The sequence below is a fragment of the Lineus longissimus genome, chromosome 6 (assembly GCF_910592395.1).
Source record: "Lineus longissimus chromosome 6, tnLinLong1.2, whole genome shotgun sequence".
Taxonomy (NCBI): Eukaryota; Metazoa; Nemertea; class Pilidiophora; order Heteronemertea; family Lineidae; genus Lineus; species Lineus longissimus.
The window spans coordinates 18054333-18073078 of record NC_088313.1 but is presented as its reverse complement, the minus strand read 5'-3'; the positions used below and the strand labels follow the sequence as shown (position 1 = coordinate 18073078).

The following is an 18746-nucleotide window of genomic DNA, read 5'->3' as shown; positions in this document are numbered from 1 at the left end:
CATATCATGTAGCCTTGCGTAAATAGTGCAAGCAAAATTGTTTTAAAAAGGCATACATGTATTTTTCAAATTTGTAAATTCTTAATTGAAATCTACCAATTCAAGCAATGAGATAGCGTAATGATACACTATCACTAGGGTCTACCGTTACTCTGCATATCTGTACTGTAAAAAAACGGTGCTCGCAGCTCTTGGCTCAGATTAGGGTGTCCCAATAACCACACCTGGTATTCTATAAGTTACTGTAGCTTAGCTCAGTGGAGTGACCTTTTTGTTTTCGCTTTAAAAAACATATGCGATTTGCCGCACTGAAGGTCCCTCCAGAGATTGTTGGATTGGGTCCAATGAATGTGACAAAAATATCCAACACCTATTTACAAATGAAGTGAGGGGGTCAGCCTTTTGGTGTAACTCCATATAACTGTCTGGTGATTTCGCTCTGGGCTTGTGACATTCTGATCGGTCTGAAATAATCATTACTGCCCATCCCTCAATTTGAGGCCTGTGTCCCGATGGTGGAGCTGAATGGCGAAATCAAAGGGGCATGACGGCGGTTAAACCTATTGCGAATGGGCAGCATCACAACCAGTTCTGAGATCTGGGGGTGGTGTAGGATATTCGGTAACCACGCACACATCTCCTGAATGTGCGGTGGGTTGGTACCCCACGCTACGTAAGGGGAGGTTCTGGGTAAGACTTGGTCCACGTGAATAGGTTGTACCTGAAAGATGAGAAGTTGCGAATGGACGCCCTGTGAATATGTCCTTCGACCAGCTAGTGCTAACCCGGTCACTGTCTCCAGGTCACCATGCCTCGGTCAATGAGCGGGCGAAGAACCCAATGGCTCCGTCAGGAGTACATCGTCAACTTCAGCCCGTAGTCAAACCGGCACGCACAAATATCTTGGTTGAGAGTGGGGGACATACTTGAAAATGCTTCTCATCGGGGTAATACAGTACAACTGTATACAATGACCCCATTTTATTTGGATGTTTACTGAGGAGTGGACGATAATGAGAATTTCAGGCCAGTCCGATTGTCACCAGTTCAGAGGGCGATTACTTGATAGTTATGTGGCATTTCGTCAAACGGTTAACTCTTTCACATCCTTTGTAAATTAGTGTTGCTTGTTACATGTCGCATTCAATGGCTCATTTGAGGATAGTTTCTGTGATTCTTCTTGACCATGAGCAGGCCCAATTTGGCCTATAACTGTGTAGTTTGTACTCTGTACACGAGCCAAAGAAAAAGTATAGGCTTGAATGAATATAATTATTATCTTTGTGTATCCTAAGCCTACAGGTTCCCCAATTTGATGATAAATAAATCCTTTTTGTAACCGTTTATGTCGTCGTAAGACATCGCCGGCTTGATAGTGGTATTGTTAACAGTCTTACCATGCCAAGATTTTTTATCATACTGTTGTTACGCCATCTTAATACAATACGGCAGGTACAGTGTTCATTGAGTCTGCACTTCACACACTGCGTACTCACACGTGTTTGTCATTCCTGCCGTATCATGTAGCCTTGCGTAAATAGTGCAAGCAAAATTGTTTTAAAAAGGCATACATGTATTTTTCAAATTTGTAAATTCTTAATTGAAATCTACCAATTCAAGCAATGAGATAGCGTAATGATACACTATCACTAGGGTCTACCGTTACTCTGCATATCTGTACTGTAAAAAAACGGTGCTCGCAGCTCTTGGCTCAGATTAGGGTGTCCCAATAACCACACCTGGTATTCTATAAGTTACTGTAGCTTAGCTCAGTGGAGTGACCTTTTTGTTTTCGCTTTAAAAAAACATATGCGATTTGCCGCACTGAAGGTCCCTCCAGAGATTGTTGGACTGGGTCCAATGAATGTGACAAAAATATCCAACACCTATTTACAAATGAAGTGAGGGGGGTCAGCCTTTTGGTGTAACTCCATATAACTGTCTGGTGATTTCGCTCTGGGCTTGTGACATTCTGATCGGTCTGAAATAATCATTACTGCCCATCCCTCAATTTGAGGCCTGTGTCCCGATGGTGGAGCTGAATGGCGAAATCAAAGGGGCATGACGGCGGTTAAACCTATTGCGAATGGGCAGCATCACAACCAGTTCTGAGATCTGGGGGTGGTGTAGGATATTCGGTAACCACGCACACATCTCCTGAATGTGCGGTGGGTTGGTACCCCACGCTACGTAAGGGGAGGTTCTGGGTAAGACTTGGTCCACGTGAATAGGTTGTACCTGAAAGATGAGAAGTTGCGAATGGACGCCCTGTGAATATGTCCTTCGACCAGCTAGTGCTAACCCGGTCACTGTCTCCAGGTCACCATGCCTCGGTCAATGAGCGGGCGAAGAACCCAATGGCTCCGTCAGGAGTACATCGTCAACTTCAGCCCGTAGTCAAACCGGCACGCACAAATATCTTGGTTGAGAGTGGGGGACATACTTGAAAATGCTTCTCATCGGGGTAATACAGTACAACTGTATACAATGACCCCATTTTATTTGGATTTTTACTGAGGGGTGGACGATAATGAGAATTTCAGGCCAGCCCGATAGTCACCAGTTCAGAGGGCGATTACTTGATAGTTATGTGGCATTTCGTCAAACGGTTAACTCTTTCACATCCTTTGTAAATTAGTGTTGCTTGTTACATGATGTCGCATTCAATGGCTCATTTGAGGATAGTTTCTGTGATTCTTCTTGACCATGAGCAGGCCCAATTTGGCCTATAACTGTGTAGTTTGTACTCTGTAGTATGTGATTTGAAAAGTTGTAAATCTGGTTAATGGAGTAAAGATTTTACAATGAAATTGTCCTATTACCAGTTAGAGCCAATCCGGTCACTGTCTCCAGGTCACCATGCCTTGGTCAATGAGTGGGTAAAGAACCCAATGGCTCCGTCAGGAGTACATCGTCAACTTCAGCCTGTAGTCAAACCGGCACGCACAAATATCTTGGTTGAGAGTGGGGGACATACTTGAAAATGCTTCTCATCGGGGTAATACAGTACAACTGTATACAATGACCCCATTTTATTTGGATTTTTACTGAGGAGTGAACAATAATGAGAATTTCAGGCCAGTCTGATTGTCACCAGTTCAGAGGGAGATTACCTGATAGTTCTGTTGCATTTCATCAAACGGTTAACTCTTTCACATCCTTTGTAAATTAGTGTTTCTTGTAACATGTCGCATTCAATGGCTCATTTGAGGATAGTTTCTGTGATTCTACTTTACCATGAGCAGGCCCAATTTGGCCTATAACTGTGTAGTTGTGCTCTGTAGTATGTGATTTGAAAAGTTGTAAATCTGGTTAATGGAGTAAAGATTGCACAATGGAATTGTCCCATGACCAGTTAGTGCTAATCTGGTCACTGTCTCCAGGTCACCGTCTACTTCAGCCTGAAGTCAAGTGGCACGCACAAATATCTTAACTGAGAGTGGGGGCATATTTTTATTAAAGTGCTTCTCATCGGGGTAATACAGTACCACTGTATACAATGACCCCACTTTAGTTGGATTTTTTTACTGAGGAGTGGTCAGTAATGAAAACGTCGGGCCAGTCTGATTATCACCAGTCCAGAGAGAAAATACCCGATAGTTGTGTGGCATCCCTTCAAACTGTTTACTCTTTTGTGTCATTTATAAATTAGTGTTGCTTGTTTTCCCCTCACATCTCATGGGCAGAAAGAACAGTCGGGTGATGTTGGTCTTTGATTGGAGATCATAATCACTTTGGTCAGTTCCGTGATTCCTTTTTACCACAAGCAAGCCCATTCTGGCCTACATCCTGCCATTGTTGTATATTTCAATTAAGAATAAATTGTAAACTATGCAAGTGTCATTTTGTTTGCTTTTAGTGTTTATGGTGTTACTTTGTTAGATTGGAGCTGCAGAAGAAACTACATTAATATTAAAGCAGAAGAAATGCTTTCCTCTGAATCAAGGCCTCTGAATAAGCTAGTAATGCTCTGAAAAAATAGCATTTCAAGAATCTACAGAGATGTCACCTTCAAGTTGTTTCTCTCATGTCCGGAAAATGTGGTCCCGTATTTTTCATGCATAGGCGTCTTTCGAGTTTCGCCACTTTAAAGTTTGGTTTGATCTGATGGCATGACTGGGACAATGTCACAACCTGTAATGGACACTAATGACGTAGATTTGCACAGTATTAAATAGTTTGGTATATGCCACGGGGACATTGTCACAACTGGTGATTATGGCCTAGCTGTCCGACAATATCCAAGATGAAATCTAATCTTGACCCCCCCCCCGGATTGCACATACTAAATAAGTAGCCCTCTCTGTTCACCATGCTGCAAACAGGTTGATAGGGACAATGTCGCAACCTATGGTTAGCCCATGCTCAAGCTGGTGTTGATTAGGTTGTGACATCGTTCCTTGGAGGGAAGTGAAGCCCTCAGTCCCCTCTTATACAGTAGAAGAGCTAGTAAATCCATTTGCTTGGAGCGCTTAATTTCTAACTATTAGCCTCAGATGCCCCATTAGCATTCCAGACGCAATGGACAGGCCTTGTCTTATCGCCTGGTACATAGAAGAAGGACAATCAGGATGACGAAAGGGACTGTATTGGAGTCCCTAGCCTTGTTTGGCGCTGGAGTGGCAAGCACAGCAAAGGATTGGGGAACAAAATAAAGGAGTACAGTAGAACCGCTCTATGATCCAAGGACACTCTTGGGACTGACAATTCCTATCCTAGAGGTGTCCTGATTAGAGAGGTCAAATTTAATGGAAACTACAACTTTGGGACTAAAACTAGTGTTCCTAATAGAGAGGTCTTAATAGAGAGGTTGGTTCAACTGTCAAAAAATCTTACCGCAATTGCTTGGAGGTAGGCCTAGGTTCTAGTCCATCATCACAACCATCATCAAAAGTTTTAAAATCTTTGTCCAAGACATGAAGAAAATGAATAAAAATGGTAGATGTGTCAAGGTTATTTGCAAGACTAGTACATGCAAATACAGCTAAAGGCCCCACCCTGTGTCTTATGTCATTGGCAATACCAAAAAATCTATTCATGGAAAAGGCCTCAATTTCATACATGTCATTGGAGTGACTTAGGCGATAGTGGTGATATCTAGCGGCAAAATATGGAACTGAGAGTTTTGGACGAAGATTTCAGTTCCATTTTCTGCCGCGAGACAGCGCCGCTGTCGCCTAAGCCAAAAATCATACTGTGCCGGTCCTGTGATCGATTGGTTATCATGCATTTGGAAGGTTATCAGTATCAAAATAGTGCTAGTAACTTGCAAGACTAGTACATGCAAATACAGCTAAAGGGCCCCACCCTATGTCATTGGAAATACCAAGAAATCTGTTCATGGAAAAGGCCTAAAACCATGCTCAACTTCACGAGTGACTTAGGCGATAGTGGTGCTATCTAGCGGTAAAATATGGAACTGAGAGTTTTGGACGAAGATTTCAGTTCCATTTTCTGCCGCGAGACAGCGCCGCTGTCGCCTAAGCCAAAAATCATACTGTGGGTCCAGTAATTGATTGGTTTTCATGCCTTTGGAAGGTTATCAGTATCAAACTAGTGCTAGTAACTTGCAAGACTAGTATATGCAAATACAGCTAAAGGGCCCCACCCTATGTCATTGGCAATACCAAGAAATCTATTCATGGAAAAGGCCTAAAAACATGCTCAACTTCACGAGTGACTTAGGCGATAGTGGTGCTATCTAGCGGCAAAATATGGAACTGAGAGTTTTGGACGAAGATTTCAGTTCCATTTTCCGCCGCGAGACAGCGCCACTGTCGCCTCAACCAATTTCATGTCCTGTAATTAATTGGTTTTCATGCCTTTGGAAGGTTATCAGTATCAAACTAAGGGAATTTGATAGAGATGATGACTTGCTTTAGTTGTCAAAACATGTTCAGCACATTCACAAGCCATCTTCCCACACAAACGACAGTAGATATGATTCTCTGATGGGATCAACGACGGTGGAGGAGAGTTTCACCAGAGGCAGGCTCAAGGGGGTTGTTCGGTTTACCCCTCTATTGACCGTGTCAGTTGCTTAATATAGGAACCCTTCCTTGTACCCTCTGGTCAATTTTGTCAACGGATGGATGGATGGATGGATGGATGGATGGATGGATGGATGGACGGATGGATGGATGGATTGATGTATGGAAGGAAGGACGGACACCATTCGTCAGCTGAGCTAAAAACAGAGAGTAAAGATTAAGAACGACTTGCTCTAATGACAATTTTTATTGGATAATTCTACACAGGACCTGTAGGGTACCCACAAGAACAAAATATCATCAAGTACTGGTTTTATCAAAAATATGTTATTCATATCACAGGTGCATTAAACTCTTGAAGTTATAATACCCATAGAAATCAGAGATCATTAATACAATTTATAAAATGGGCATTTGCATTTTCATATTACAAAGTGCACCTTAGATGTATTCTTAATTTTTTCTACTTAATTTTTTTTCAGTTTAGGTGTACATGTACACTTTTATGTGTGCTTAGGTGTGAGGTTTTTACAAGTGTGTTTTAAAAGTTAATTACAAGCCATTTTCAAAAATGAGTCGAGCATTTTTTTGGTTCATTAGTACATTCTATTCTATTGGAATGGGAATTAGTGACTTTTGATACAAGTCTCTTAACCCCACAGTGTTTATATTGAGTGGAATGAAAATTTGCAACCCCAATATTGACCTTGGCATGAAATTATGAAGTCATTAATTACTCTTGAAAGAACTCTCACTTCAAGTTATTTTCAAGAAATTGTAAAGCATTTTAGATCCAAAAGGGCTTAACAGGCAAACTGGAATGAGCATTATCACATTCAGAAGAATAGATGAACTATCACAGATACAGAAATAATCTCATTTATATCATTTATATTCAATGACAACACTGTCAACCTCAAAGCAAACATGAGGCAGTCAAGAAAGGGCAGTTTATTCTTGCTCTGCAGAGGGCACATGTTCTCATACATCTTGTCTTCAGTAAAAAAATACTTTTATGATAATAGTAACATTGTAGAAGCATAGAAAAAGTAACTAACATCCAATTCACCCCAACCTGGTCAACTTGCTAGTGTATATTTCTGTGTAGATTCACCTGTGAAGTTGTTCAGGGTGGTCAGAAACAGACCCAATAATAACAGTAATAGTAAAACTTTATTAAAAATACAGCCTGAAAGTACTAAGCTGTGCCTTCTGTTGAAAATGTACATGAGGCAAGGGGGATTCAACCCCAAAAAGTTTATCTTGTCAGGCCATAGAATTATATCACTAACAACAAAGAACTACTTTAGTGCATTCGACAACTAGCACCCCACTTGGAGAAATCTGGATATCACGTGTGGAAGAGCATACCCAGTAAGGGCCGAAAGAACAAATCCTCGCGTGCCAAACCCGAGTTTAAGTTGCGTAAAAAGGATGACCGAACACTAAACCTTGGATGCGTAACTCACAAGTACATTACCACCGGCCTCACTGACTACATATGTCACTTTTGCACTGTGGTGCTGTCATCGAATGCACTACTAACATTATAAAAATATTATGAAAATACATAGATTTACAAAATTTGCAAATTCCATTGTCTGCAAACATTTAGACATTACTCTGGACAATTGTACACTTATCATATCACAGAAAAAGTCTATCAATCAGTTTTTTGGCATGTTATGTGGTCAATTCCACTAAGCCAGGAAAGTGGTCCCCAATAAGGTTATATTTCTGTGACATAGTTTCGGCACATGCTACCCCTGCAGTATTAAACAAATAACCTAGTCGACGGACTTGTACTTCCTGTAACACAACAATTGTACCAACGGCAACACTTAAGTGCATGGACATGCATGAAGACAGTTCTATAAAATCACGCATTTCTGCGTTCTTGGTGACCTTCATGATAATTTCAACAAATCTATTTAAACTTTATCACCGGAATTAACAACTCAATGAGAATGAACTAAATTAAACAGAAAAGGACCTTTACGGACAACCTGCTAACAGAAAACATAAAGATGGCCAGGTCTGCCTCGAAAAGTATTACAATTCTCAATCCTATTGAAAGAAAGGCTGAGAACTTGCTCTATGACCATCTTTAGGCTGTTAAGGCAATATAAAGTAACCCTGATAAGTGACCATGATATCACATAAGTCGGAAGTTAAAATATATCTCAGTAATTTCAGCAGTTGTTTTGGATTTGATAAGTGAAAAAAGTATTCTTGATACGTGTTGGTAAGTAAAGCACAAAATATGAACATTTTGACAGTATTTGGGTAGATTGTTTAATACTTAACACAATTCCAACCACCGCGAGACAGTCTTCCTGTTTATTTCTGTGACTTTGGCAGGCACTGACTAATGTCAAAATTATTGAACAAACTTCTCAGAAGAAGTGTGTTCATCCTGATATGGTCGATGATTTCCTCACGTGAACACGTTGATTGTTTAACACCACAGTCAATCACTGAAGAAGCTCGACTGGAAAGGAAATTGAAACAAAGTTATCATCAAACTTGGCAGCCATTGAACGTTGGCAGCCATCTTGGGTTTAAGGCTAACTCCTGTATGGGCCCTAAGGATTATATTTGATACAATCACAGTGGAAGGGGGCAACAACCTGGGTTTGACTATAATTATATAGCCTAATATTTCAATAGGAAGGAGTCAAAATATCCATTGGGCATTATAAGGTGCAGGGTTATAAGATTGGACCCACAAAAAAGGCAGACATTTCTTACCTGCAAGATATGATGACATCATTCTGACCTGCTTCAGCGTAGAATGCATTGTACGGTGATGAACACCTTGTCAGGAAGACCTGCGAGATCAGTGAGAACACATCACCAGGACAAAAGCCAAGGGGCGGGTACACTGGTGGCGCCACAGGTACTTTAGTTGTCATCACCATATCCGATCGTGTTGGTACTGGTTGCGTTGGTGGGACCGGGTTTACCGGTTGCGGTGACGAGGATTCACTAAAGCCTTCTTGGGTGAAACATTCAACAGGATCAAACCCGATTTTGTCTTTGAAGAATGCGATTCCGTCAATAATGGCAGTGAAGACATCGTGCGTGGCACATCCTGCCTGGGCTCCAGTCGCTAGGAAGCAGCTGGCAACGGCACTGAATTCACTGAAAGAAAAATATAAAAGTAAAGGGTTAAAACACTTTGAGAGAGGTGCTTTAGAAGCTTTGAACAGCAATTGGAAGTGCCAAGCCTCTATGAACACAAATATTTTTTTCACTTTTTTTTTCCTGCTCAAAATGAACCAACATCACCAACATCATCAGTCCCAGAACTTTTTTGACTTAGAAAATCTTTCAAAATTTTGGACAAAATTTTTTTCACTTTTTTTTCTGCTCAAGATGAAGAAGCATCATCAGCCCAAAAAACATTTCGATGGTTGTCTCTAAAGAAACAATGACTACATGATACTTACTTGCATCGAACTGATGGATTAACTGCAACCAATGTCTTCTTTGTAAAGTCTGACAATACCACATCACACGCACCAATCTTCACGATCTGTTTGATATCCCAGCAAGAGAAGTCGTCTGGAAGTGATGCAATCAGATCCTGGTTTGGTGGGACTGGGAGCATCATGCCCGTGCTGATGAGACACGGAATGATGTTGAAGTTGTTGTACGCCTGGGCGATGTGTTTGCGGCTTGTGAAGAGCATGTACATGATGTCATCCATGGAGCACTTCCCAGCAAGCTTGTAGGTCAGACAGCTCAACAGGTTGCGGAAGATGCTGTCAAGAAAATAAAAGTCATGTCAAATCACAGTGAAAGCTTTTGCAATACCCAGTCGCTTGGTGACCAGGACAGTGAAACTTGAAAACATTATTTTGTTGAAATTCATCTGAGAGCTGCTTTGCTTCTCACTTACCTGCAGTCTGGAGCCTGACTGAATTGGGTAGCCAACTGTGGACAGTACTGGGTCATGGACTGGAACGATGTTACATCACGGCACCAGGAAGAATCTGGTTTTGTAGGAGCAGGTTTCGTGGGAGCAAGCTTTGCAGGGCTATCAGAAGGTGACACCACAAGGTCATTGTCGGTCATCCAGCACTGAAGTGGGTTAAAGCCGCTGAATTTCTCTTTGATGAAATCAAGATTGTCCAGAATGGTCTTGTAGGCATCTGTCGCTTGGCAACCAGCGAGTCTGGCAGATGTCATCAGGCATCCCATTAAACTGCTGAAGGACCTGAAACAGAATGCAAATCGCTGCAATTGAGGGTCTTGGACAACAACATAAACAGAACTTTCCAAGAAATTGGTGCCACAATGTTACAAGGAGTTTTTTTTAAATCATGAAGTTGTACATCTAGCTTACGTCGGCATTGTTGACTGTTTCAATTAGTACAAGATGTGGCCAAGTTCTATAACTAGAATAACATACCTGCAGACTCTGTCCTTGTTTCCACTGATGATATTCTTCTGGAGGTCGAGAATTGGCACCACGCAACCTGTCATCTCCATCAGACCCTGTGGCTGCTTGCAGGTGAAGTCAGCTGGTAGACCTGCTTGAACCTTAGCATCAGGAGCAATCTGACTAAATGACTGCTCGTCAACTAGGCAGTTCACGTAGTCAAACTTGTACCATTGCTCCATGAGGGCTCGGCTAGTGTAGAGAAGCTGTTTGACGGTGCCAGCACTGCATCGGTAGGAACTCACGGCCTCCGGTACAAGACATCCCAGAGCTTCATTGAATAGTCTGAAGGGGAGGAGACAGTGATGTTAGTCAAAGTAAGCTAAAGCTTGAGAAAGATCTACAAACAGTTCGCTGAAGAAAGCGCAGTAAAGAATACCAGTAGCCTAATAAATCACTTCATTTTGTTCTTGGTGTTTCATGCAACTTTGCTTGAGCACCAAATAGATCTATTGGCTTTGTGACGCATCTTAAACCATGGAGCATCAAGGAGTCCATCACAAGCGACCCCACTCGGTTTGTTTCTCATTTGGCCCTCACAACTCTTCATAAAGGACATACCTGCACTTCTCCTTGATGGAAGCCGAACTATTTGCAATAACTTTAAATCTTCCACACTTGCTGTTCTCCAGTTTAAACATGGTGGTCACATCCTGACACGCTCGCTCTCCTAGTAAGGCCCATTTCTTGCCTGAAACTGGAAATGGGGAGATCATGGTTTTAATGGTGTCAAGAAAACAGAGACTGAATTCTCTTCCAGATGAGACGCATTTGGCACAAGCCCTGTTTTCATCAGGAAGCAACGATTTTTCAGGTCACCTCTCCCCAAGAAGCCAATGACTATTCTAATTTTATCCCTCAGATGCCCGGAAAATTCATATTTAGCATCGACTTTTTCTGGGGGAGGACCCTCACACTCATTTGGATGTGAACTTGTCACAGCCACCATGGATGCAGTCAATCAATGGTATTGTCACACTTAGACACGCAAGTTAGAACTCGGCTGACAACTAAGAAAAGATTAGAAGGATTTCAACAAACTAGAAGCAAGTTATTTGCAAAGGAAAACTAGAAAATTAGTGTCATGTTATGTCAAATTTGTCGAACTAAACATGTCGAAGTTAGGAAAAGCTGCTATTTGGAGTTTTAGGGGAGGGAAGTTTTAGCGAGGTTTTCAAGACACTATAAGCTAGATCACCAAAGCTAACACTCAACTAAAGGTTGGAAATGATGCAAATTATTTGGATTCATCAATCAGTTTATATTTCTGAACTACTCACTTATCAGAACAACACATTTAAGCCAAGGCAAGAGTTTCACTAAATTTTGTCCTCCGACCAAACCTAACTAATGCAGTTATCAAGAACAGGTGATTCATAACATAAATGAGACAATCTTAGTTTAATGACGGTGTGTAATGACATGTGCATGAAAATTATACATAAAGATAATAATGATAAACGACTCGAAATATTTGCATCAATTCCTACCTTTATACTTTGGGTGCCATGCTCCAAATGGCCGTGACGGTCCCGCGGGTAAAAACCGTTTCCTACCTTTGGCTTTGATGGATGATAACAACACGCTGTATTTGCCAAGGCGTCTTTTCTCTGCAGCATCGTGGAGCATCCTGTGCGCCATTTTAGTCAGCTCCGATTCATCGTCATCGTATTCTTCTTCCATTGCATCTTCGATAGGATCAGATGATGATGACTTCAGAGGTTGCTGGTTCAATTTTTTCATGATGCTCATTTTGTATCCCACGACAATGCTACCAGGTCTGCAAAAGACAGAATGTTCACATGTTCAGCAGATAGTACTGTCTGCGAGATTTAAAGGTGTAGTCTGGGGAGGACACTTGGTGGACGCATTATAGAATGAAACAGACTTAATGTTTACACTCCTATTTAGCAGTATCAGTTTCAACTACTCGTAAAAGCTCTGGGAAATAACCTTTTCAAACTCAAATATGCCAAATGATATGATATGGCCATCAATGACCTTCAGTAATCAGTTGAGTACCAGCAGTGAACTTTGTCATCCTTCAATGGGATGGCATTGCTTTTTAAGTGGGCTATTGGCATGTAAATCAACATGGTTAAATTGAGTCATATCAGACTTATAATGTTACTTACGCAAATCCTGTGATTTCAATACTGTCGATCAAGTCAGCAATTGAACTGTTGCCATAGATTTGGATGAGCTGGAAAGTAAGTGTTGATGTTGTAAGTACAATAGGGCAACAATCATGTCAAGTTACTCACAATACTGTACTCAGCACTTGGTATGAATTGCAGGAATTCACATGTAGAAAGCTTTAACAAACAACAAGTATGTTGATCAAGAGAACTTAGAGCTTTTTGTGATATTAAGTTGAACGTTATTCCAATCTTTCTGCAGAATCAGATCCCACTTACCAACTCGATGATCTGCCTCTCCAACTCCTTGTAGGCATCTGAAGACTTGTTTAAGAGGTCCTCAGTGAAGTTCTGGTTCGTGATCTTAAACTCAACATCGACTTCAGTTCCTGAAACATTTAGATAAACTTGGCTGAAAAACCTTTGAAGGAAGCGTTCAGAAGGAAAAAGGGGATTGGTTGAATGCCCAAATGTTGTTCATCATCTTGTTGTGTTGTCTTGAATCTGCTATGCTTTCTCCGATCTACCAGCATCGCCATTAGAAGTTGTTCTTTTCTGCGACTTGGACCTATTCACAAGTGTGATTCCAATCCCCGCCACCCAATCATACCAAACTCCTTCGTCTTTGATTAGATTGAATTTTTCATACCTTCTGGTGTAGCTGTGGTTGGTGGTAACGCGGTAGTTGGTTCTTGAGCGGTAGTCATCTGCTCTGGTGTTGTTGTCATCCGTTGCGGTGTTGTTGTGGTTGGTTGTGGAGTTGTTGTTGTCGTTGTTGAAGTGGTGGTGGTCACTGAAACAAACAAGTTAATCAAGTAGAGTGTGACTGAGGTATAGGCCTTAAAGTATGGGAGGGGTGGATTCCAAAGTAGTTCACTTCCTCAGTTCATTCTCAGCCACTGCAAATCAGCTATCTTGGGCCAGTTACTCAATCAGTGTCAGAGGCAAATGCCAGCATTAGCTTAACTAAGTCATCTCTTTCAGTAAAGCTTATTTACAATTGTAGCATTAGGACTTTTGTTCTATGCAGATTAGTTTGTGAACTTACCTATTTGAACAACAATAGAAGCAGGATCGATCTCTACAGCTATGCTTTCACCATTGGATGCAGTAATCGTTGGCTTCGTTGCGATGTACTTATCAAGGACGGCAAGAATAGACGCTTGGCTCAACACTGGGAAGACAACCGGTGCCTTGGTTACTGGATCTGGTCGACCTGGAGTGCTTCCATTAACTGGCCGTACAGTAACGCTGCTGGGTGTGCCAGTAGCGCTGCCAACAGTCGTACCAGTCTCTGGTGCAGATGTCGCAACAACTGGCTTTGGCTTGAAGACGATACGGAAATTGATGACCACACTTCCTGCACTGAATCCTATAATTTCAATATAGGCGATATCTTCACCAAAAGCTGACTTATTGTATGCATCCATCAACAAGTCTTTAAATGTATCGGCTAACTGCTGGAATTCAGGACTTGTTTCGTTTAGAAGTTCTTGTGAGAAATTGAGGTTGCTGACTTTGAATTCGCCATCAACAATGACTGGGGGAGCCTCAGTTGTGGTTATCACTGGTGGCATAGTTGTCGCTGGAGTTGTCAGAATCGGCTGCTCTGTTGAGTGGACTGGCATTCTGGTTGTCTGAACAGGTGGCATTGTTGTCTGAACTGGTGGAATTGTTGTCCTAACTGGGGGCCTAGTTGTCTCAACTGGTGGCATTGTTGTCCTAACTGGTGACCTAGTTGTCTCAACTGGTGGAATTGTTGTCCTATCTGTTGGCCTAGTTGTCTCAACTGGCATTCTGGTTGTCTCAGCCGGTACACTGGTTGTTTCACGTGGAGCCCTTGTAGTCTGAACTGGTGGCCTGGTTGTCTGAACAGGTGGCATTGTTGTCCTAACTGGTGGCCTAGTTGTCTCAACTGGTGGAATTGTTGTCCTAACTGTTGGCCTAGTTGTCTGTACTGGAGGCAATGTCGTCCCAACCCAACAGGTCCAAGGATCGACCCCAAGTTCTTGAACAATCACTGGTCTAAGCAAAGCCACAGTACCTGCTGCATCATATTGCAAGCAAGACTCGAAGTAATCAGCCATGCATGTTATGAAATCTCGAGTTGATCTGCAAAAGAGACACATTAAATTACGTTCAAATAGAAATTTTGAATCTGACTTATATGAGAGCCAAGAAGTAATTGTCATGATATGAATTTTGGGCTGTCTAAAGACTGAAACAGAGAGACTGAGTATACTTACTTGCAAGTGTTGACTCCAAATCCTTCCATTTGATAACTCGTGTAGATGCTGGTTGCATGTTGCAGACACATTGACTTTCCTGTGTTGGCAATCAAATCTGGCACCGACATGGAACAACGGTCATCAGAAAGTTCAGCATCACACATGTCAATACTCAAGGTGTCCCAATACACGGATACAGTTGCCGACATCCCTGGGGTGTAGACCTCAACGATCTCAAGGGCACAGGTGAGCTCCACTTGGTGATGAGTTCGTATGCAGATCAAGACCGACATGAAAGCCCTGCAAAAAATGGGACAGATTTTGAAAAAAGTACTTGCAATAGCTAGTTCATTTTACAGTTCTTTAAAGGTAGGCTAGTTGATCTTCTGGGTTGACAACTTTAGTCACTTTGTCCTATTATAAAAGTAGTTGTCCTGTTTTAGGTGGAACACTCACAGATTACCTATCAAGACTAGATTGAGTTGAAACAAACATCTAAAGCATGGCATGACTTCTTACCTGCAAGCCTCAACAGATGTAAAGCCTCCACTCTGTACTATCTGCACCGCAGTCATGAATGATGACATGCACGGGGAAGACTGCAGCATTTCTGTCCAATCATCAAGATCACCTGGACACGGGGCACTGGTTCCTCTGGCTGTTGTTGGTTTGACAGTTGGTACCCTGGTGACAATTTCTTTCGTGGTCATTCTGCGTGTTGTCTTGGGAGCCTCAGATGGTGGCCTCTCTGTTGTTCTCAGTGCAAGACATTCTCGAGGATCATAAGTTTGCGACAAACTTGAGAGAGTTCCGCTGCGAACCAACTCCTCCATATCAGTCATGGTACAGCCAGGATGGTTTGCAATGATGCACAGGCCGAGCTGTTCCAATAAGCTGCAGGCTTCGACCAGTGACTTTGCAGAAACTATTGCAATAGTTTGTTGGAGGCATTGATTTGTTGCTGTAGAGATAAGATCTTGGTTACCAGGGCATTTCGGACCTGGTGTTGTTGCTGGTTCTGGTGTGGTATGACGGGGAGGTCTTGTCGTCTTCATGACAGGTACTGTTGTCTTCAGGACAGGTACTGTCGTCTTCTGGACAGGTACTGTTGTCTTCTGGACAGGTACTGTTGTCTCCTGGACAGGTACTGTTGTCTCCTGTACTGGTACTGTTGTCTTTTTGACAGGTACTGTTGTCTCCTGGACTGGAACTGTTGTCCTTCGGACAGGTACTGTTGTCCCCTGGACAGGTACTGTTGTCTCTCTCATTGGTGTAGTCACAGGATGCACTGTTGTAGGGGCTTCAGTCACTGAAAATAAAATTGACACCACATGAATGACTTTCTCTACACTCAAAAGGCCTCACTTCAGCATTGTCTATATTAGCAGGATTATTGCTAAGGATTCGTTGAGCTATTCTAAACGTAACACTGCATGGTATTGGAAGATTTGATGAAACAAGACTGGTTATTAAGACTTTTTTTTCGAGTTCTGATCAGAGCAATAGCTGCGCAGATCATTCATAAGGCACGAGAAGTTTTTTTTAAAATTAAGCCTACTCACCTTGAGCTACAGAAATAGATTCCAGGTCGATCTGGATCACATTTGGGTTGGAGGAGATGTAATCACTGATGGCCTTGGCAATGATTTCTATGTTGATGACCGGTTCTGGTGCAACAGTCAAACCTGGAGCTAGTGTTGCTGATCCTACAGTTGCCTGGGATTTGAAGACAATCCTGAACAAAACAATGACACTGCCTTTGGCAAAGCCCAAGATTTCAATGCGGTCGAAGTTGTCTGCTAGGCTGGACTGCAAGTAGACATCAGAGAGGAGATTCTCAAATGTATCTGACAACTGCTTGTATGCATCTGAAGTCTCATTGAGCAGTTCTTGGGAGAAGTTCAGGTTGCTGACTTTGAAGTCTCCTTCAAACACAACTGGTTCAGGTGCCGCCATGGTTGTTCCTTCAAATGGTGCTGCTGTTGTCTGCATTACTATTCTGGTTGTCTCAACTGGAGCCTGTGTTGTCTGAACAGGTGGCCTAGTTGTCTGCACTGGTGGCCTAGTTGTCTGCACTGGTGCCCTAGTTGTCTGAACAGGTGGCCTGGTTGTCTGAACAGGTGGCCTGGTTGTCTGAACAGGTGGCCTGGTTGTCTGAACAGGTGGCCTGGTTGTCTGCACTGGTGGCCTAGTTGTCTGCACTGGTGCCCTAGTTGTCTGAACAGGTGGCCTGGTTGTCTGAACAGGTGGCCTGGTTGTCTGAACAGGTGGCCTGGTTGTCTGAACAGGTAGCCTGGTTGTTTCAACTTGTGGCCCTTCAGTAGTTCTCAGTGCAAGACATTCTCGAGGATCATAAGTTTGCGACAAACTTGAGAGAGTTCCGCTGCGAACCAACTCCTCCATATCAGTCATGGTACAGCCAGGATGGTTTGCAATGACACACAGGCCGAGCTGTTCCAATAAGCTGCAGGCTTCGACCAGTGACTTTGCAGAAACTATTGCTACAGTTTGTTGCAGGCATTGATTTGTTGCTGTAGAGATAAGATCTTGGTTACCAGGGCATTTCGGTCCTGGTGTCGTTGGTTTCACTGGGCGCAGGGTCGAGGCCTCAAAGCATACGCGGGCATCAAAACTTCCAAACACACCTCCAGAGAGGGCTCCACTTCTGACAAGGTTTTCCAGATCACCCTCAGTGCAGGAAGGGTACACTGTCATGACACATCCAGCTAGGTCTTCAAGGGTCAGACAAGCCTCCTCGACAGACTGGGACTGTGCAAGTTTGATGACGAGCTGTGTGCACTTCGTTGTTGCAGCGGACAGAATTGTCTGAGCATCCGGGCAAATGGCAGGTGATGGTCTCACTGTTGTAGGCTTCCATGCAAGGGTAGTCCTTGCAGTTGGTGATTCAGTCACTGAAACAAAAATATGTGCAAAATTAACAAAACGAAAGGTGTGTTGAACAATCCTGATAACTTGGACTGGGTAGCATAGAGTGGTTTCAAGGTAAAGGTACCTGAGAAGTGTAACTGACAGTCTGTTGAATGGCAGTGGTGCAAACGTTGCAGACAATGAATCAGCAAAGGTTTTCAAAAAGAGACTACCGTCTGTGCATACAGCAGAGCTGACTTATACAAGTCAAGCAAGACCTAATATCAGGTCTCCAAATCAAGTTCTAGCCAGTCAACAAAATTGGATTCCTACTTTTACTACTAGAAAATTTACTCACCCAGTTCCACAGCAACTGATGCCAGGTCAATCTGGATTGCACTGCTCACGTTCAGGTTGGAAGCTACATAATCATTGAGAACTTTTGCAATGTTCATTTTGCTGATGACAGGCTTACTAGGCTCAGGTACCGCTGTGGACCCTGGTGCAAGCGTCACAGGGTTCTCTGTAGCTGTCACTCGTGGTTTGAAGACAATCCTGAACATCACAATGACACTTCCTGGCCCAAAACCCAAGACTTCTATAGAGGCGATGTCATCAGCGAGGTCTGACTGGTTATATGCTGCAGCTAGGATATTCTCCAATGTTTCAGCCAACTGTTTGAATTCTTCTGACATGTTATTGAGCAGGTCTTGTGAAAAGTTGAGATTGTTCACCTTGAAGTAAACTTCAAAGACAACTGGCTTTGCTGCTTCTGTGGTGGTCATCTCAGACCTTGGGGTCGTTTGAACTGGTGCCAGTGTGGCTGGCCTGGATGTTGTCACAGGTGGCAAAGTCGTCTGCTCAGGGCGTTTTGTTGTTGTCATGGCAGCAGGTGTTGTAGCAAAGCACACCCACGGATCAAATGAACCAAATGGATTAACATCAAAATTACCCAAAAGATTCATGAAGTCGGTGTAATTACATGCTGGGTAGAAGCTGAGGACACAGTAGCCAAGTTTTTGAAGCGCCCCACATGACTCTGTGGTTGTTTGACCATCTTGGATCTCCTTGTAAT

General features: G+C 42.7%; 1 protein-coding gene across 1 annotated transcript; it reads right to left on the bottom strand.

Annotated features, from left to right (window-relative positions):
* Positions 1 to 8133: 8133 nt before the first annotated feature.
* On the bottom strand, positions 8134 to 15744 carry LOC135489586 (uncharacterized). The gene is made up of 13 exons (XM_064774995.1): positions 15323 to 15744; positions 14822 to 15103; positions 13624 to 14687; positions 13225 to 13368; positions 12855 to 12964; positions 12573 to 12640; positions 11994 to 12217; positions 10999 to 11134; positions 10408 to 10722; positions 9895 to 10212; positions 9443 to 9757; positions 8742 to 9134; positions 8134 to 8481 (listed from the first exon to the last, which is right to left on the bottom strand). Exons 1-13 carry the CDS (start codon positions 15643 to 15645, stop codon positions 8331 to 8333), a joined length of 3843 nt encoding a protein of 1280 aa, XP_064631065.1. The 5' UTR covers positions 15646 to 15744; the 3' UTR covers positions 8134 to 8330.
* Positions 15745 to 18746: the final 3002 nt, after the last annotated feature.

Coding starts and splice junctions, on each gene's coding strand:
- LOC135489586 (XM_064774995.1), bottom strand. CDS start 15,645: ATGACTGATATGGAGGAGTTGGTTCGCAGCGGAACTCTCTCAAGTTTG. Junction 12,218..12,572: donor ATTGAAATCACAGGATTTGC/GTAAGTAACATT, acceptor TGTCTTTTGCAG/ACCTGGTAGCATTGTCGTGG. Junction 10,723..10,998: donor TCCATCAAGGAGAAGTGCAG/GTATGTCCTTTA, acceptor CCTCCCCTTCAG/ACTATTCAATGAAGCTCTGG.